General features: G+C 38.9%; 1 protein-coding gene across 5 annotated transcripts; it reads right to left on the bottom strand.

The window, feature by feature from the left end:
• Positions 1–16: 16 nt before the first annotated feature.
• On the bottom strand, positions 17–20,587 carry SMARCE1 (SWI/SNF related BAF chromatin remodeling complex subunit E1). 5 transcript variants are annotated; one of them, XM_072747290.1, is made up of 12 exons: positions 20,355–20,403; positions 19,975–20,109; positions 17,865–17,916; positions 17,652–17,695; positions 14,611–14,715; positions 9,215–9,295; positions 8,196–8,327; positions 7,773–7,944; positions 4,178–4,350; positions 3,490–3,591; positions 2,645–2,855; positions 17–292 (listed from the first exon to the last, which is right to left on the bottom strand). In XM_072747290.1, exons 3-12 carry the CDS (start codon positions 17,869–17,871, stop codon positions 84–86), a joined length of 1,236 nt encoding a protein of 411 aa, XP_072603391.1. In that variant the 5' UTR covers positions 17,872–17,916; positions 19,975–20,109; positions 20,355–20,403; the 3' UTR covers positions 17–83. The 5 variants fall into 5 exon arrangements, with proteins under 5 accessions (XP_072603391.1, XP_072603394.1, XP_072603395.1 ...); XM_072747293.1 differs by lacking the exon at positions 14,611–14,715 and having other exon boundaries at positions 20,355–20,432; XM_072747294.1 differs by lacking the exons at positions 14,611–14,715; positions 17,652–17,695 and having other exon boundaries at positions 20,355–20,587.
• Positions 20,588–21,275: the final 688 nt, after the last annotated feature.

Raw genomic sequence — 21,275 nt, 5'->3', positions numbered from 1 at the left:
AAACCACATAACACCATTAAAACTCAAAAAACATTTTTTTTTCATTTAAAAAAGTATTTAGAACACATAAAACAAGGCAACATTTATTCTTTCTTCTCATCTTCTGGTGTGGGGTCTGTCGGTGGCTCCTCCACTGTTGCACTGTTGCTCTCTGAGCCAGTGTTACTATCACTGGTCCCTTCCTCGGCCATACTGTCCACCCCCTCCTGCCCGCTCTCCTTGTCCTCAGGAGTAGATGTGCCTTCTTCACCATTCTGTTGGCTTTCCGTTGCTTCTTCAAGGTGTGTCTCCTCTGTAATCACACATTTGTCACTGTCAGTTCCAAGATAAAAATTTACTCTTCTAATTATGCTATGCTGTCCAACGTGGTAGCCACTCACCACAGGTGATGTTAAGCATTTGAATGAACTAGTGTGACTGAGGAACTGTTAGCACCTTTGAAAACAATTTGGATTTGAAAAATCTACTTTTTAGCCGTAAATTTACAAAAGCTAAATACAGATCAATTATTTCTGATGAAAACTTAGCTTCTAAATTAGATGTGCTACAGGTATAAAATACACATGAGATTTTGAAAACTTACTATGAAAAAGGCAGTAAAAAAACTGATACTTAAAAATGTTGATAACTGGTTGAAATATTAAGATATCCTGGGTTAAATAAATATATTATCAATATTAATTCATTTGTTCTGCTTTACTTTAAAAAGTGTTAGAAAATTAATAATCACACAGCGACTTACATTTTATTTCTATTGGACAATGCTGTTCTCTACTTTGGGTTTAATTAGTGGGAAATGACATAAGGGCAGTATTTCAGGTACTTTGTTAAAATGTCATGCTGGGCTGTTTTCTGTAAGCAATTAAGAGCATGAGGTTTTTGCTCAAATAGTCTCAATTTTGTTTTTTCCTTCAGCCTCTAAAAGGATAAAATCTGAGTAAAGCCCCATAGGCATGCTCTACTCATAGACGACAGAACAGAGGCAAAACACAGAGTGTTTTGTCTAGTTGTAAAATGAGCAAAGAATCATACTCCATACCCTAATTCTCAAGCTCCTGCTTTAATCATGGGCATGTACTTATGCTCCAAACTTGTTAAGATAAAAATATGTTCACAAAAAAACAGAAAGGCTCAGATAATGAAACTTAAAATCTGACTATCTGAGATGCTAATCTGAATTAAATTTTTAGTAACATCTGGTAAAGAGATCTATATTCCATTATATAGAATAGTTTTCCTGATGTCAAATTGGAAATTGTCAGTTGAATGCCAAGTATGACTACTGTCTCTCCCACTTCTTGCAGTGATCGTCCAGGGAACCTTTGGCTGTATTTCCCATAATACTTTTTTTTTTTTCCTAAGATTTTATTTATTTATTCATGAGAGACACAGAGGGAGGCAGAGACATAGGCAGAGGGAAAGGAAGGCTCACTGAAGGGAGCCTGATGTGGGACTCGATCCCAGAACTCCATGATTATGCCCTGAGCCAGAGGCAGACACTCAACTGCTGTGCCATCCAGGTGTCCCTCCCATAATACTTCTTTTTAAAGATATTATTTATTTATTTTAGAGAGAGAGAGAGAGAGATCGATCATGAGTAGGGGGAAGGGCAGAGGGAGAAGGAGACTATCTGCTATGTGGGGCTCTATCCCAGGACCCTGGGATCATGACCTAAGCTATGGCAGACACTTAACTGACTGAGCCACCCAGAAGCCCCTCCCATAATACTTTTAACTTAGTCCTGTTTACATAGGGCACTGGGCAGGGTCATAACAGTGCCAGAAGGTAAAGTGATCTCAAAATTTCAAGTAATCAATTTAATTGATATTTTATGTGAGTTTTACATCTTATTTTGTGCCTTGAGGAATGCTTTTAATCAGGAAAATCAGTATGCTTGGAAGTAATAACTTCTCTTGGATCAAGTCAATAGACCTTTTCTGTAAAGACTAGATAGTAAATATTTTGGGTTTTGTGGGCCAGGCAGCCTCTGCAACTACTCAACTATACTGTGGTAGCCCCAAAGCAGCCACAGATAATACGTTAACATACAGGTAAGGCTATGTTCCAACAAAACTTTATGAAAACAGGTGGCAGGACAGGATCTGGCCTGCAGGTTTTACTTGCCCAGCCCTGTCTTAGGACGCCAAAGATGCTTGATCTTAAAAGTAACAACCACACACTATGTTTTAGCAATAAAGGTTAAAACACGGAGTGTCATTACTGTGTCAAATCCTATACTAAGTGATTTTACATACATTTCCTTATTTGTCCTCTAGAACTCACTGTCAAGAGGCCGGTACTAAAGTACTTACAGGTGAGGAAACAGATTAAATAATTTATCTAGTCATAGGCTAGCAAGTGGTGAAAGAGTATTAGACCCAGATCTGTCTGACTCCAGGGCTAGTATCCTTAACCATTCGTATCATTCTACTTTATATGCCCGAGCTGGAAAATGGCATGACTCAATCCAGACAAACAGCCAAGACCTCAAACAGCCAGACTAGAGACCGATGCCCCACTGCTCTTTTGTATTGACACCAAGATTTTATGTGAATCTACCACAGAGATTAGGATTTGGAAAGGAAATGTGTAGATCACAGAGAATAGCCCTTGACAATGACTTTGCAGTCAGCTGGCAGGTTACCTGTCTCCATAGGGATGCTTTCGTCGTCCTTCTTCTCCTGGGTCTTACTAGCAGCTGGCTCTTCCTCAGGAACCATGCTGCTCTGACTACGTTCAGCTTGCTCTGCTGCTTCTTTCTCCCTCTCCTCTTGCCTTTTGCGAGCCTGTTCTTCTGCCTGTGCAATTTCAGCAGCAATCTTTTCCATATCCACTTCTACTTTCAAACCGCACAGCTAGTAGTCAGAAAGAAATACAACTCTCTTAGTAATGTTCTTTTCTTACAATCTGTGAACCAGAGGAATTATTTCAAAAAGTGGGTTTTCTTGGCTATGAACTATATACATTTTGGGGGGTGGGGTGGGAACGGACGTGGTTTGAAGCTCTTGTGTCTATAGGAAAAAAAAGTTGCTCTATCGGCCACTTAACATCAAGTATTATGGGACAGTTGGTGAGGCAATGCTGAAAACACTGGACTTATATATATATAAGGCTTCCATTTCCTATTTCAAGATACCAAACACTAGGTTTACTTGTGTACAAAATGTACACACACCATAAACTACATTTAATGAATAAATCTCAATAAAATGGAAACAACTCATGACAGCATGAGTTTAAATTAGACACCGGGGGTCTAGGGTCTATAGGCCTAGTACATATGTGTATACTATATGATATTTTAAACCTATTGAAATTTTGCCAGAAAATGGGAATAACTTCATAAAGCAAACACCTTACCAGTTAGAGCAAAGTTAACCCTGTTTCAAAGTGAATAACATTTAATAAAAATACTATTGTGGAGAAAAGAACAAGAAAAAAGTACCAGACACAGTGATAAAAAGTACAGTGAACACATTAAATTGATACCCTTTTAAGTTCATTGTTAAATGAATCTGTGCTTTCTAGAAACTTCCTCTTCTTTTCCTGGTGTCGCTCCTCTATCTGAAGAAGTTCAGCTTCTAGTTTTCGCTGAAAGACATGATCAGCCTTTATTATTATTGAATTATTTTCTCAAAAGCAAATGGCAAACATAAAACATATTTCATTTCTTTTTGTATATATATTTTATATTTCATTTCTTTTTTTTTTTTATATTTCATTTCTTAATGGCCCATGCTTTTTCACAGCATGGCAAAGGTTTTGAATTTTGAAATTAAATCATCTGTTGTACAATATGTATAGCTAAGATTTTAAAAACATAAAATGTGGCACAGAGGAGTGACTACAATTAACAAGTATATGTTAAAGAATATTGTTTCAGGCCTGAGCAATGTCTTCAAAAAAATATTTAGTTAAGCAGTAACATCTGAGAAGATGTCTTAAAATTCTCCATACACATACTTTCCATCACAAGGGTCTGTGTTATAGTTTGATGACAAACTTATTAAAATCTCTGGGAAACCTCTACCTCCTCAAGCCTCTTCCCTGAATGAGGAACAGGTAAGATGGAACACAGAAATATTTAGCCTGTACACTGATGCATGGCATACAATCATGCCACTGAGGCTCTGTGACATACACCCAGTTTATTGTAACAAATGCTTTGTGACTTTACCTGATGAACCATTAAGGACTGGACCTGTCGTTTGAGGACCTGCATTCTAGCTGTTGTGACAACTGACCGAACGTCTGGCACCACACTCTCACTAAGGATTTCACTGATGAGGCGGTGGTTTCTCTGGAAACGGGCAGTGGCTGTATGCTTCATTGAAAAGCCATCATCATAATCTGGAATACATAAGATGTCTGGAAATGAGGTCACTAGTAACCATAAACAGGAGAGAGTAACAATGTGAACACCTAATCACCAAGGAGCCATGGCCCTCACTGGCCTAACAAGGGGAGAAGCTTCCTTGCTCAGCAGGGAGTCTGCTTCTCCCTCTCCCTTCCCCCTGCTCATGCTTGCTCTCTCTCTCTCAAATAAATAAAAATCTTTAAAAAACAGAAACAAACCCAAGGGGACCTTAAGGGCATTGTAGGAGCAACGGGGCAGTCATTTGATTAAAAACCATAGGGAGGATTACATAATGTTCATTGGTCAGGGTACTGGTTATTCTCCTGAAATCTTTAAGTGATGATGTGTCTCTGAGAAGGACTTGGCTGAAACACAAATGATATAAAACCATGTGTCTTCTGGCATGAAAATCCAACAATGGGAGGGCTTGCGTGTTACAGCAGGACTGCAGTGCTGCTGAATGGTTTCCTCTTCCAGTAGTAATTTAGGGCATTTATATGTGATGACAACACAGGAGCTGGACAGCGTCTTTGTCACCATATGACTTTAATACTGAAGTAATGAAAAATGCCCACTTGCAGAGAAAACATTAACTCCAGCAACACTGTGTCTCAGATTGCCATATACATCTTATGCAATTAAAAAACCATTAAAGCCCTAAAGTAACTTTATAGGAAAAGAATGTTCACTACCAAATTTTACCTTTAATTTTTATCAATCTACACATGTATAGAGTTGTCAGCATGTAAAGACATTATACTGTTTCGTTCCCTCAAACTCATATACTTACAACATGGATCTGATTTGTATGCTTATTTTCAATGGCTATGCAACAGTGTTTCCTTCATCTCAACAGTGGTCTATCACCACTGTGGTTTGGGGCATATCTGCTAATAATCCATACTATCATTTAACTTACTTAAATTAACTCACTTAAAAAAAAAAAAGCTTCCTCTTAAGCAATACACATTATTATAAAAGTTCCTTTCTGAACTATCTAATTATCTCAGCATCCCACCAGAGGTGGAGGGACCACGCTTTAGGAACCTTTGCCACTGATCCAAATTGTACTGCTTTGTCACAGTTTAGCACTTCCTTTATTATTTGGTAATTAGGTAGTTCCCAAAATCTCATCATCGTAAACACCATGGCCAACAGACTGTTTTGCAAATTATTTTGTTTCCTTTCAAGTAATTTCTTTAGGAAACATACTTCTGAAATGAAAATTACTGGAATATAGGATACCATTAAAAAAAAATTCCACGACTGGGACACCTGGGTGGCTCAGTGGTTGGGCTTCTGTCAAAGGCAGATCCTGGGCATGATCCAGATTCCAGGGCATGATCCTGGAATCCCAGGATGGAGTCCTTCATTGGGCTCCTCATGGGGGAGCCTGCTTTTCCCTCTGCCTATGTCTTTGCCTCTGTGTCTCTCAAGGAATTAAAGAAAAATTCCATGACTTTCCTGGGTTTTTTGGGGGAAGTCTTTCATATTTATACTTTGGATTATACATGGTATATTCATGCTACCTCTATCTAAATTATATGCTTTCTTCTTTCATTTATAGGGCTCTAGTGTTGGCCACTGGTAGGGGAAATCAAGTCTTAGCAATCTGGGCTTGTCTTTCCTTGCACTTAAGAGTTGTCTGACTTGGGGCAGTGGTGGGCTTATATTTTCTAGTTGTTTTCTAATTCACTAGCTATTTATTTTACCTCAGTCTCTAAAATGCCATTTAAAAAACCCTTCACTGTTTGGAGTGGAGTGCATATGCCTTCTCCGTAAGAGCAGCTGGCAGCTGCTGTGCTGCTCATAGGGGGCTGTCCTTCTCTTGGATCGGTGCTCATCCCCACCTTGCAAATCTTCCTTTTTCTGCTCAGTTCTGGGGTGAAAAATCCAAGGTCTAAAGTCACTCTTCTCCTGGCATCTTCATTTCCACCTGTCCTTTCTTACCAGCAGCTTTAAGTTCCTATCTTAAACTTGTAAAACATAATGGGCTGAAATCAAAGGAACAGAGAAGAGGATCTTTTAAAGACTGTTCCTGAATGAGTCTCTAAAGTCCTGCTCAATGCTCACAGTCTTTCACCTAAAAAAAACTTTAATTGCTTGTACTTGTGGCTCCCATGTGGCTAGCCTTTGTTTATACTCTTCTACGGATTCCTCATCCTTCTAATTATTCATAGACTGGATCTTCTTTTTAGTTCTGCAGGTTTTTCTTGCTTAATCATCCAATTTGAGTAATTTTTTAAAAAAACATTTTATTTATTTACTCATGAGAGACATAGAGAGAGAGGCAGAGACACAGGCAGAGGGAGAAGCAGGCTCCCCATAGGGAGCCCGATGCAGGATTCAATCCCAAGACTCTGGGAATCATGACATGAGCCGAAGGCAGACACTCAACCACTGAGCCACCCAGGTGTCCCAATTTGAGTTATTTTGCTCTGTGTTTGCTAGTGTGTCCTTACCACGGCTGATTCTATTTAACACTCGGTACTGTTTCTATTCCATATTTTACTCTATTATTTATTATTATTATTCTATTCTATTCTATTTATGAGAATATTTGTCAGTATCCCAGTCCATTCTTTTTAAAAACATTGTTTTCCTTCTCCTTTTAGGTATATGTTTATCCATGTTTTTAGGTGGCATTACTGTTTCCTCTCTCTGCAGTATCTTTAAAGTTCTTACAAGCCTCCTCTGTCACCCCTACTCTGAAATGGGATCTTATTTTCTTGATTTTTTTTTTTTTTTTTTTTTTTGCTTGTAGCTAGAGCTTCTGGCCTTTCCAACTTCATAGCAGCACATGAGAAAATGCTATTTGTACAGCAGGTGTGATTCATGGAGGAGTATGCTCCCAGATGCAGGTGGCTAGCTCTGAGGTTCCTTGCAGCTTCAGATCCTGCTTGGCTGCAGAGACCAGGGGCAGAATCTGTACACCTGCAAACTTGTCATGGGATGCCAATCAAGATGCTCTGCTATTTGTATGTGTGTATAAAGTTTGTATGTGTGCACTTCCTCATGTTTATCATGAGCTATGTTAGATTTCTGAATTAAATAGAAAGAAAAATTCATAATACTTCTACCCACTCATTAACTTTCTCCCTTAAGTGCCTTTAATTCAGCAAGTTTAAGGAACCAACAGGAAAACAAGATATAAATAGAAGACATTTAGCTTTTTAAAAGCAGTTGTGGCAAAATTCTGATTATGACTCCAAAACCTTCCCTGTATAAAGATTCTGGTAAACTATAAATAGTTTTTGCTGTCTTCTACACTAACAACGATATACCTTTTTCTTGCGGGAAATTAATATATCTTAAAATAATTACTCAAAATATTAAAATGGCAATTAAATATGCTTTGTTTCCCATTTAGGATAGGAAATAAAATAAAAACTTTTTTTTTTTTTTTTTTTTTTACCATCTGGATCTTCAGCAGGCTGAATGCTCATGTAAGGTTCTCCTTTCTCCATGCGAGACTGTCTCTGTCGACTTTCTTCCTCTAAAGCAGCTTCTGCACGACTTTTCGCATTTATGTAAGCAAGGTATGCGGGGGAATTATGATAGGCCTTCATAGATTCATTGTACTCTATCTGAAATTCAAAGGTTTTTCAGTTTTATAATTAACATATTGCAGGTTATACAAATACTTTATCTCATTTGACTATCAAAAGACATAATTATCTCCTTTTTACAGACAAGGAATCTGAAGCCTAGAGAAATTTGACTTGACCAAGGCAGAGACAGTACAGCCTCAGCTGATTACAGCTTTTGTTTTTTATAAACAAGCAAATGTTTATGCATTTTATATATTGTCTCCATTCCACTGTGATCCCCATTCTACCTTTTCTGCTTCGTATTCGTTTAAATATTCTTGTTTTTCTTCATCAGTGAGATCTCGCCACATGCCACCAATAATCTTGCCAATCTCCCACAACTTTAGGTCAGGGTTGGAAGCTTTTACTTGGTCCCAGACCTTAAAAAGGAAACATGAAATTTTTAGGATGCCTAACAATACAGACCTTTAAAAATATTTTTTAACATAGAAACTTTTAAACATAAACAAAAACAGAAGGAATAGTATTGAATTCTTATGTTCTCGTCGGCCCGCTGCAACAATTATCAATAGCCGACCAATCTCATTTCCTCTGCTGGATTAATCCATGGCAGATCTCAAGATATCTCCAATCGCTGTTGAAAGTTAAGATGAGCTAACCCAGTAACATAGTCTCTCTCTAAAAGTTCACAGAATTTAGAAGGAAAGTGGTTAATCTGTATAATACAACAGACCATATCTTTAAATATATGTGTAACAATTGTGACCACAAATTTCTAAATAGTGGTGAAAATAGCTAAATGCTCTTGCTATTAATAAAGATACTGGCTCTATTTGTTACTTTAAGAGAACACAGGTTCATAACCAAGGCAAACCAAACCACAAGGGAAAATTCAAGAAGTGTAAAGAAAATGAAAATTACCATAAGCTTATTGTATAGGTATAACCCCTGCATTCTAGGCTTTTTAAATTCAAACATACAGTTGCTATTCTTTTTATAAAAAATAAGAGTCTAATACATGTGGTCCATATGTATGCCTTTTTTCACTTCAGATTTTTCTCATTTCACTGAACTTCTCCAAGAGGCTATATAACATTGTCTTATGGATTTAAACTATTTATTCAATGATGTTCTTCTTGCTGGTTTTAGTTCTGGAATTCTGAAATCAGAATTAAGTTCTTTAAAAACTGCAATTCCTTATCCTTTCTAACTATGCACAGAAACACTGGCTAAGCCATTATGAAATCTGATATAGAGCAAAGCAGCAAAGAGCAGTCCTCATTCCCTTTTGGCACCTAGCACCTACCTTTCTGCTGTACCTCATGTAGGGCATCAGCGGCTTATCTGGTGGCTTTGGGGGTTTTGGAATCGTAATACCAGAGGATGCCTACAAAAGAGTTAAATACATTCATTATTCACTTGCAAGTAGTTAACCAGCAAAATGAAAAGAGAGCCCTTAAAAAATTCTAATGCGCCTTTCTTCTACTGGTCCATGGATACAAGATTCTTATATTTTCTCCACTGAAAATAGCTATCTCTGCAAATTCAGAAATGTTCACATCAAAAGAAAATAAAGAAAATTACTTTAGGCACATAATTTTAAAATATTTTACTTAGCAGTTTTTTGCTACTGGTTTGACAACCTGGCTGTAAGAACAAATAACATATTACATAATAATCCATACATCAAAAAATATATATGTTTACATATCACATGTCCCATATTTAGGACATAACCTAACACCCTTTTACTGTGCTTAATTTACCATTACATACAGTCAACACTTGATTATCTGCCCAAGTCTAGGCTCCTTCAGAACTTACCACTCTCACACTGTCTGTGGGGGACTTTGTATCTACCTGTACTATTTCAGAAATGCACTGCACCCCTACATAAAGAATACCCCTGCAAAAACTACCTTCTGGTTCAAGACGGAAAACAAAAAAACTTATTTCCTTTATCAAGACTAGAGATTTTATTTTTTCTTAAGGTTCTAGGACCATATCTAGTGGCTTTCTACAAAGTGGATCAAAAGTATAAAGTCGTGCCTTTTCTTGTCCTTAGTCCTAATAACAACATAGGAATGTACCAAGAACAGAGAAATGGCAAACACAGGGCCCAATTAGGTTATTTTTGAGGCCTTATACTGATTACAAATTTTTGGCTTTGTGGAGAGAAAGAAAAATGAAAATAAAAGGCGGAGGGGAGACGAAAAATATTTTTTAAAAAGGTTAAGATACACTTGACGGGATGAGCACTGGGTGTTTTTCTGTATGTTGGTAAATTGAACACCAATAAAAATTAATTTATTAAAAAAATAAAAAAAATAAAAAGGTTAAGATACAGGTAGGGTAGAGGGGGGAAAAAGGCCAAGAAAAAGATGAGAAATTGGTTCTTTCTATGGGCTAATATCTAAGAGATACCAGGTACTGTCTAGTGGGTGACCCAGATAACTCCAATCCAAGAGCACTTATTTCTGAGCTTAGATTCATCTTAGCACACATGACTACATTTGGTTAAGGACCCAGAATAAATTAATAATGACTGAATCACATTTATTTTCTCCCAATTTCTAGGAGACAATGGATATTGATGCTCCTTGCCGGGCCAGGGTGAAGAGGTGCTGGCTTCATTATCAAAAGACAGGGACTGGTGAATCCCTATAAGGAGTCTAAATGAGTGACATTTTGTTCCCTTGCTCTTCAGCTGCTACTGTGATAAAACCCTGGACAAACTCCTCCTTTTTTGAGTTGGGACACCAATTATGATTATTTTTTATCCGAGGGCTCAGAGATTAGTGTGTCCCATTCCATTGTTTTCAAACAATGCTTCCTCCTCCTCCGACGAGGGTCTTCCTCCAACCCTATTTACTTGCGGTAACTCTGCTTCTTCATACGTGAACTTGTTAGAAAGGATATCACCTCTGAAGCAGTATTTCCTCCTCTTTTCTTTCCACTCCTCCCATACATTCACACCACACCTCATGCCAGTGCCCATGCAAACAGACCTTGTTTCTTTCTTTTTTTTTTTTTTTTCCAGTCAGCATTGGGCAATGGAGTGAAGCGAGCCACAGTGATAGACACTGTCAACAGCAATGGTATGAACAGGCCATAAGAGAAGATCTGTCTCAAGGTCTGTAGCTCTTTTAAGGAGGGGTAAAGGAACTCCTATGAGGCTAACCTTACATCACTGGTTCAGAGCAAGATTCACAAAGGTCTGAATTTTCATACATGCAGTTATTAGAAAGCATTTCCAACTTGTATCCAACACAAATTTTCAAAATTCCATAAGGTGGGTTACAAATAAAGTTGGAATTGTCCAATAATTGAAGTTGGTAGACCACCCCTAACAAATTTCCTTTAAAGAGATAAAGAACTCTAAAATGTCTATATTTAAATGTATTGAATTAAAACACTTTAAAAACAAATTATAGTAATATATGCTCTGATTACTTTTCAAAAAACCACAATTGATAACATTAATGGATTTGCTTACTCTTCCTTTTTTCTTCCAAAGGAAGGGGTACCCAAATTGTCTACATACTAAGGCTACATTTTCATCATTTGAATGAAATGATCTATATTTGACTAGTCAACTTATAAATACAAACAAAACAAAACAAAACCAAAAACAATAACCAAACTTAAATTCTAGCTGGTTTTCAAGACACTAAACATGTATATCACTAAACATCTCTAATTTATTTACCATCTCAGCAGACATCTTCCTACAATGTCTTAAACATTACTCTTAAAAAAAAAAAACAAAAAAAAAAAACAGTTTGAACTGAAGATACTTTAACCTTATTTTGATGAGTCCATCAGAAACAACCCTTGCTTTCCTGCCTGTACTCCTCTGGCTTGAGGAGTAAAAGCTGCTGGTCCCTTTACTAAATGGCCCCCAGTGGTTATACTTTTGAGGGAATATTTCCCTTCTTAGCAGTTTCCTTCCTTGTTTCTATCAGGAAAGGTACCTCTAGTAGGAAATGTCCCTCTCTATAATTTTTTGCTTCTAACTGGAAATGAGTTGGGGGAATGTAAGTAACATGCTTGTTAAAACTGTGCTAATATAAGAATAATTACTGGAGGACACCTGGGTGGCTCAGCGGTTGAGCGTCTGCCTTTAGCTCAGGTCATTCCCGGGGTCTTGGGATCAAGTCCGGCATCAGGCTCCCCACCGAGAGCCTGCTTCTCCCTCTGCCTCTGTCTCTGCCTCTTTGTGTCTCTCATGAATAAATACAATCTTAAAAAAAAAAAGAGTAATTATTGGGAATTGCCTATGAATAAAAACCATGATTTTGTGAAATTTATTTTGATCACTCAAGAGATTTTGTTGTTGTTTCTTCTAATTCTCTACTTTCTCTGGTAGGGTTTTTTCTAGAATGAAATTTCCATTACAGTACAGAAATAAGCCATTTTTAAAATTTTGTCTCAAACTTTTCACACCTGTACTTAAAGAGAATGTTAACCAACATTGGAAAAGACTAACTAGGAATGAATTCCATCTCATTGCTACTGCAGGTACTCCAAAAAATTTCTGCAGGCTGTAAAAAGTCTCGAAACTATTCAAGTGTACTAGAATCATGAGGGAAACCAGATTTCTGTAGACCTACAGGAAGCTACTTATTTGATAGGGCTTCACAGACTCATTTCTTCAAATTAGTGACTTAAGGCTATTAGCAAACGATAATATCAAATAGGAACCGAGAAAAAAAAGGTAACACATTCTTGGGGGTCATCTTAAAATAAAACACTTTAATAATAGTCAAAATCAGATCCATTAAGTCCTAACAAAGTTTAAGTTAGATATATAAAAAAAAAAGTTGTGTAAAACTTTAGGCATAACTAATTTTCTCATACTGTGATTCAGTGACCTAAAAGTTGAAGGGGCTGAGATTAATAGGCTGAAAGCCTTCAGTTTCTAGGCCCCTTCAGGTTGAGTCTAGGTTGCATACACTTTTTGGTATTATGAGGACAATAATACCAAGAAAACCACCACAAAAAACTAAAACACCAAATCTTCCACATCCAATAACCCTCCTGTATTAATCTACCCCAAAGCTAGTGCCCACTCCAAATATTGGGTTGTAACATCTCCCAGAGGAAATGAGGAAAAATATAACTGACTCAGGTCCTGAGACAGTGGGTGACTTTCCCTTTTCCTACTGAATGATCTCTCTTTATTAACAGAGAATTCCCATAGATATATCCAAGTTAGGAACAAAACGCTTATACAAACTGAAATACAAATGATGCTTATAATACAGTTATCCCCATTTCTATTCCATTAACATAGATAATCAAGAGCTGACTGTATAGAGCTATTAAAATGTAATCATTCTCTTTTCACTCCTCATGAATAATTTTCTGCATTAACATGAATGATCCAAAATTGATTTTGCTCCTTGTTTAGATTAAAATGCTCTTTATCATTGGATAACCTTGCCACCTGTTATACTTGTGAAACACATTTAGGCCAGGGAAAAACACGTACCAATGCACATAAAAATTGTATGCATTGTGAAATGCATACATACACACACTTTGTCAAAATTCTTTTCAGATACCATGAAATATGCATGGCACATAAAACTTGATATGCTTATGAAGTACAAATTATGCAGAAACAATGAAAAATTTAGACAAACAAAACCTATCAAGCTAAGCAATATGCTTACCAAGATAGACATACAGTTTGATAGTTACAAGTTTTCTGCTCTAGCTTGACTACAGGGTGAGAGGGCTCTTTTGAAGTCACATTAATTGAATTATTTATATTATTTATGAATACAGCAAACAAAAACCAAGTATTAAAAAGTTTACAGCCATTCTGGGTTGTGTAAATTCTCACCAATGCCACATATATGTAGGTATTTGGCTTTTGGATTTATTTTTATTTACTTTTGGTAAATAATTTTTACATTTATTTCTTTGCTAATTAAGCTTCCTTGAACATAGTTTAAGATGATTCTAAATAATCATAATCTATTTTTTTTAAATAAAAAATCTGAAGTATTACCACCCAATTCGGGTGCTTTAGGTTGATCATTTAAATGAAACATCCTCAGTTTCGGAAATTATACCGCCTGTCCTATAGATAAATGCACTTTTAGTTGTAGGTATCTAGTTTGGCATGTCAAATTAATTTCATTCAACATGCATTCTGAAATTCTTTGAAGTTACATAAAAATCTTTTTATAACTGGAGAGAAATGAATCTCAGAAAATCAACTATTAAATCCAAAAGACAAATAATTATGTGCAGTGGTTCAAACTGGTAAACCAGCGGCAATAAGCTCAGGCCCATAAGCCTGGCTTTTATTAAGAAACTGAGTTCTTGAGCCTCATGCCAATTACCTTAAATGGAAGATACTCTTTATCTCAAAAAGGGTATTTTAACCATAAGAAATTCTAGGTTTGTCTACATATAGTATAAGCAGTTAGGTGCCCAGGGCTTTAGCTCTACCAACCACCAAACAGAATGGATTCTTCTTTTCTTCTATATACATATCCAGATTTCGCTATTTTTTTTTTCCTCCAGTGTAAGATCGTACAACGAATGTTTAAAATAGTCAAAAAGCCAGGTTAAAAAAAAATTTTTTTTTTAAATGGCTGTGCTGATGATTCAAAAGGACCTAACTCTGGAGGCATTTCTGGTCAAATCCAGTTGTTTGCCGGATGCTGTAATAGTTGATTCTCCTACCGTGACCCGGCTGTTGGTGCCCGGGTTCCCTCCCAGCCTGTAGTTGTTGTAGGCGAGATGACTGTATGGATTGTATCCCACAAACCCTGGTGTGCTGGGCATTTGCTGATGGAAACAAATGAGACAAAAACACGAATGAGAAATGAGCTCAAACGAGGAAAACACAGAAATGAAAAATGATCTGCATATGGCATGCAAAAGCAACCTGAATTTAAACAAGCAATGATGTGTTGTAATTGTTCTTTTTCTTTCATTGAGAAACCAGTCTGCAAGTGTTTTTTTTTTTTTCTTTCTTTCTTCCCTTTCTTTCTCTTTGCAGGGGGTCAGTCATGTTTGTTAGTGTGAATGTGTGTGCTTGTTTTTTTGGAATAAGCAATACACTGAAGTGTCTCAAACACTCCGGATTACTTTATGATAATAATATAACAACTTAGCAATATATGTCTGAGATAGGAAGGCCTGCAATGTGATAAACTAGAAGTCTGAAAACACTTTACATGCAAAACAAAACGTGATTTACTTGACAGTTATGTAGATGCCGCCAATGTATTTAACTACTAAAAACAAAAACAAGAAATGGATCGTTTTCAGAGACAATTTTAAATCATTCTATATAATGTGAGAGATGAAAAGATACTCAAATCAGGAAGCCAGAGTTGTCCATAGAAAAGAACATATGTGGAATTCAATGGGTGTCACATACATGATTTCAAAACAAAGACTTATAAGAAATGCATGGATTTCATTTGGGGGTACTATCTCATCTTTTAAACCCAGTCATTCTTTTTTTAGGCTTTCTCTTCCATCTCTTCTTTGATCCATCTTCCATAGGTAATCATGAACACTTTCTGCCTTAGTTTTAATGTGAACTACTTTTCTAGTTGACAGACTTGAACTTTCTTTTTTCATCTACTTTCTTGATAGCTCTGACTCTTTCAAAACACAACTGCTCCAATGGAATTTTTGGGTTTCGTGAATTATGTATTGATGTAATCACAAATGGGCTCTTATAATAGCAGTGCCTTCATGGTTAATACAATGACATCCAATGTTCATGAGAATCAAGGTATAATGCATAAAAAGGATGTAGCAAAGAGAAACCAAAAGTAGGGTATTTTACCTAGTGAAACTCAATCAAAACAGCTAATTTAAACATGCAATTAACAATATTAGTCCTCAATTGTAGAATGTAAAATACACAACACATCCCAACTAAGCTGTGGCTGTTATAAACACAATTTTCTAAAACATGCCGCTGCACATATCCTTAGTGTCCAAAAGAAAGATATTCAAGCAGATACTACATTTGAAACTCTTTAGAAGAAGAGAACAACTGATCAATTCTAGTCTGTATAGTTATAAAAGACGCAAATTAAGCATATTTAAGTAGGCAAAACACAGATGAAGTATCAAAGGCACAAAAGAAGTGTATATTACTTGGAGTGGTACATTTGGGTGGTGGTGGTGGTGGTGGTGGTGGTGGTGGTGGTGGTAGTGGTAGTGGTAGTGGTGGTGGTGGTGATGGCAGAAGTATGGAAAAAAAAAAGGAAGGAGGATAATTCATTCAAAATCCATTCTGTTGGATGTACTAATCCCTAGTCTTCTTTATTTTATGTGTAAATGTGAAATTACAATGGTACAGAAATAGGACTAAAGAAAGGCCAAAAAAAAAAAAAAAATCCCTCTCTACATTCGAGAAGTCATAAGGGGACATTCGGTTTTTGAGCTATTTTTATTATCCCCAAAAAATCAAGTTTGTCTTCCAGAGATTATACACTGTCAGAGGCAGTATGTACGTCAAAATGACATCTTCAAAGTTTGCATAAAGAATGAGAATCACTGTTCAACATTATGAGGCAATAATGTAAGAAAATTAGGTAAGGGAATTAAAAAAAATCAAAACTAAAACATTACAATTATACCATTTCCAAAATTGAAGTACAAGGTTAGCTCTTTGAGGTCAGAATCTCAACTGTTCAACTCCACCTGTATAGCCACTAGCAGAGTGCCAAGGAGATGGTCATAAGAAATGTTCTTTGATTTAAGAAAGAAAACAAACCAAACACAGGACTTTAAGATCTACTGGAAGTAACTTTAGAAACTGTATGTTACATAAATTGAAATGAGAACATGAGATACAGTATCTCTTTTAAGAAGTATTTTACTAAGGAAAAATAAATTGTTGGTAAATAAAACTAAAGCATACATCTGAGGGTTAGTAAGAGAGTCATCTAGTGGAGAAAAAAATTACACAAGGACCTAATTAGTAGGTGAGCCTGCAATTTGGGGGATAAGGGGTAAGGAAGGAGGGCTAACAGCTGTTAAAGAACTTCTTTTGTAGGCTATGGTCAGTGTTAAGTGTTTTTTTTTATTCTTAAAGACAAAAAACAAAAAACAACAAGGAATTGTTTCAGCAAGGCCTGAACAGTTTGTTATATCTGTTTTGTGGATTGGACGATTATTTTACACGCTGTCCAAGCTGGGCCAGAACTTGCTCGGTGATAAACCTAGTTCACAAGTATGATTTAGAAATTTGGAAACATACTCAATAGGCAGGATCTGACCCACAGATAATGAAATCCTTACTTAAACAGCTTGAAAAATAAAAATTTATAATGAGTGTTATTATAGAACTGGAAGCTTTATTGTTTAATATGAAAATTATATATAAACAAGGAGAGAAAATGTAACCAGTTGAAGGTTAGGTTTAAAAATAATAACAAATGCCAGAATGAGCATTCACTCAATATCAACTCTTGATAGAGATTAACTAGAAAGAGGTGTTAAACTTATCATTTATTTCCCATTAAAAAAAGAACTGAGCATAGGAGGTTGGAATTTCAGCAATATGTTTCTTAAGATGTTGGGGTTGGTTCAAGGTAAGATGCAAAGAGTTATTTTATTTAGTAGGAAGTGCTGTTTTTTGGCTGAATTTTTCATCCTGTTGCTGTGATGATTGAGTGACTGTCACTGGAAGACATCTGGGTTTTTGTATCAAGGCCAGACTTGGCTATTACATTAACAAGAAAATTAAAACTTACTGTTGCAGGAGCTGGGGTGGGAGGTGGGGCATAAGATGGTCTTTCTGTTTGAAAGAAAATAAATAACTTCTTGTAAACAACTGAGATATAATACTATGCAACAAAACTACCAATGGTCCTGTTTTGAAGAAAAAAAATGAGAGTATTTTGGAATTCCCATTTGCTAGGGCATTAGTCTCTTATTAATAGATAAAGATAAAAAATGAAACTTACTTGACATTTTGGAAGATTAAGTTCTCAGTTCCTTAAGAATGAATCTGAGACACTAAAATAAAAAAAAGAAAAAAAAAAAGAAAAAAAAAGAGAATCAAAACTCAGCAAGCATAAGAGATGTTTTCCTAAAGAATAGGGTAGTTTAATTGGTATTTCTTAGTAAAATTACACTATCTTCTAGTAATCAAATCTTTTGCATATTTTACTAGTTCTTATAAGTCATGTGGTTCATCAGAATTAAACAACTAAAACAAATTACTCGGGATACTAAAGGTGGTATTAGACATGTACTTTCAAGTTTTTTTGTATATCAGGCCACCTCTTGCATGGAAAACATTTTGCTAATGCCATGTAAACATTTAATCAAACTGATAAAAATATAATGACAATAGAATGTGATTTATTATCAGGGCCCACCCCAACAAGGCCTACCAGATACGATACTAACAGCTCACTGATCAACAGCAGCTCTACTTCTATTTTTTTTTTTTTTTCCCCAGCTCTATTTCTATTAAAACAAGGCAGCATTTTATTCCTGGAAGCAGTGCAAAAGGTAACTGGTTGATAATGAGCTTTACATTCTCTTATAGTGGTAAACAGCTTTGTATTTCCTGGGAATAACTTTTGAGCAACTACCTGAAAAACTTATTAACCCCTCAAAGCCCATTTCAAAAATATATCTCCTCCAATGGGACTTTTCCTGATAAATTACCTGGGGAGAACAAACTGCTTCCTTCTCTGTACTCCTATCCAATTTACGTAAATCTATAACATTGTTCATTATTTTGCATTATACCTGCGAATACGGCTAGATTGTAGAACAGAGGCCTCTCATTCATTCTTGCAGTCCCAGCACCTAGCTCAATTCTTAGGTTTTGTCCTAGTATTATTACCAGCTCAGAACAATAACATACACGTGTGAGCGTGTGAGATTGCTCCTTACGTCAATATACATCACACACACAATGTGTACAAAGAGACAAACATTCATTTTAGGAAAAGAGCAAATAACTTCCATGACTGCTGGAGTACTTTTCTTCGAACGTTATGTCAAACAAGCATGATGCTTTTGCTTCTTTCCTACACTTTAAGGGGACTCCCTGGAGCATGAGGAATAAGAGGACTGTGTGGAAAGAAATATTTTTTTCAATGGCCCGACCTGGGTCTCTTCCTCTTTCCTCAAGGAAAGGACAGAAACCATGGATTTCGGTGCAGATTTCCTTCCTGCTAACGTTTGGGGGCTGGGGGTGGGGTGGGGTGGTGGGCAGTGTGCTGTCAACAACCGGTAGGCCTTGCTGTGGGGAGCCCTGACAATAACTGCCAAAGCTCCCTGGTACATCATCACACTTTACTGTCAACACTTTACAATCCTTGCCCTCGCCTGCTACGATAAATTCTAAGTAAGAGTGGGCTTGTACATTCGTCTGCCACAGGGACCCGTCCCTGGCGCCTGCCATAAATACTAGCTGCTTGTTGGGACACCTTACACCGCTTATCTTGGCTCATGGTCACAACCAGCCTAGCGTGAGATATGTTTGGATATCCCTACTTTGCACGTGGGGAAAAAAAAAAAAAAGGGAGTCTCGGCGAGTTTAAGTAACTTGTCTCAAGCCGCACAGGCAGGAAGTGCCAGAGCTGGGTTTCAAACCCAGGCCAAACGGTTTCAGAGCTTTCGCACTCCACTCGAAGCCACCCCGTGGGTCGCTGCCCAACCGGGGGGAACCACCTTCCTGGGGGGGGGGGAGGAGAGGGGGCTGGACCACGGGCTTGGCTCGCCCCTAGGGCTTCCCCGGAGGTCGTTTCCTCTGGGTTGCCGTGGAGAACGCGCTTGACCGGGAACTCCACTGAAGAGGGGACTGCGTGGGTGGCGTGGCCGACTCCGCGGGGTGCGTGGCAGAGGCACATCTAGCCTCCGGGGAGGGGCCCCAGATGGGACTCCCTCCCGGCCCCCGCTCCGCTAGGCCTCACGGAGGCCGCAACCGGCCCCCAGCTCTGGGCCCGCGGCCCCGCCTGAACCCCAGCAACCCCCGGGAACTCGAGGTCCAGCCAAGCCGGGACACCGCAACTCGCCACCCTCCCGACCCGCTCGGGCCCAGTCGGAAACACTCACCCGCGGGCAGAAAAAGCGCCCGCAGCTCCGGCCTCGTTTCTCTTTGTCCCGCGCACGCCCCGCCCCTCGCGTCCGGAGCGTCCCCACTCGCACTTTCCACACTCTTCTTAATTGTCTTCCAGGCCTCACGCGACTCTTTAAAAAACAAAAACACCCTCCAGTTGAGGAGGCGGTGAAGCTTCGTCAGTCAGGGATTTTTTTCAGGCCCCATACGTTCCTCCAAACCGGCGGAATGTGGGCATTTTCGGGCTGGGCGCCGATTCGTCACGGCGAAGTGGGCGGAGGGGCCCGGCGGCGGGAGCGGCCTGGGCGGCCGCCGCGCGGGGCCGGAGCGGCTGCAGGTGGCTTGGCGGGAGTCGCGGGCCTCAGCTTCCACGTACCGGGTTGCTCCGGGGCCGCCGCCGGAGCCGCCGGAGCCGCCGCGGCCGCTCCCGCAGGTGGTGGTGGTGGTGGTGGTGGTGGTGTTTTCCGGGTTCTTCCTTGCTCGCGCTTTCGGAGCCAGAGCACGAACTCGGGCGAGCCGAGGATGGAGGCGAGGACCACCGGGTTCTTGGAGTTTCCGTTCCCACGCGCGCCTCGCGGGGCTTCCCGCCTCAACGGCCGGGCGGTAAACCTGGACCAAGACTGCAGCGCGGGGACCTTTTCAGTTTTCCCCAGCGCGCGGGCGCCGTGACCGCCAGGTTTCTGAGCCGGGGCGCAGAGATGCCAACCCCCTCGGCCAAGGCGTGCGCCCCTGCGGCGCGGGGGCGGCCGCGGCTCTCCCTGGGCTCATCCCCACCTTCGGCTCAAACTCACCTGACCTTCCGGGCCCTGCTCTGACTCTCACGGTGGTGCCCTCTTGGAACATGCCCCCCTCCCCCCCCATAGTCCTTCCCCTGAACTCGCACGGTTCTTTGGTGACTTTATTGCACTCTGTGCCCTTTTCCCTACCTACGCTGGTTTACCAGTTAGTACGCCCTTCCTGGGATATGTCAACACCTGGCCCATGCCGTGGGCCGCTGTGGAGGGACAAGGATCTGTAATTGCTTGAAAACGCTGTTGACATTTAGAGGGACTGATTGAATTCTTGGGCTGCTCTTGGGTGCTTTTAGGTGTGCCCGCAGGGACCAGGGCATCCCCAGAAGTCTGCAAAGCCAGCCACAAGAGAGGTGTCTTGTCTAATTCTTCTGCTCCCAATATTTCCATACTCATAAATAGCGGTCAGTGAAACTAAAGGGAAAGGTTGAAAGAGAGGTTGTCAAAGATAATAGGCCTGAGTGATACTTGAGAGAATGTACAGTTGACCCTGGACAGTGGTGGGA

This window comes from Vulpes vulpes, chromosome 2 (genome assembly GCF_048418805.1).
Source record: "Vulpes vulpes isolate BD-2025 chromosome 2, VulVul3, whole genome shotgun sequence".
Lineage (NCBI taxonomy): Eukaryota > Metazoa > Chordata > Mammalia > Carnivora > Canidae > Vulpes > Vulpes vulpes.
The sequence above is the reverse complement of the archived record's forward strand: the minus strand, read 5'-3'. Positions and strand labels throughout refer to the sequence as shown.

What these genes read in the sequence shown, in the direction of transcription:
- SMARCE1 (XM_072747290.1), bottom strand. An exon ending in GCACCAACAGCCGGGTCACG is followed by an intron (nt 9,296 to 14,610) that starts GTAGGAGAATCA and finishes ACTCTTTTGTAG; the next exon opens with GCATCCTCTGGTATTACGAT. An exon ending in TTAACAATGAACTTAAAAGG is followed by an intron (nt 2,856 to 3,489) that starts GTATCAATTTAA and finishes TCTGACTACTAG; the next exon opens with CTGTGCGGTTTGAAAGTAGA.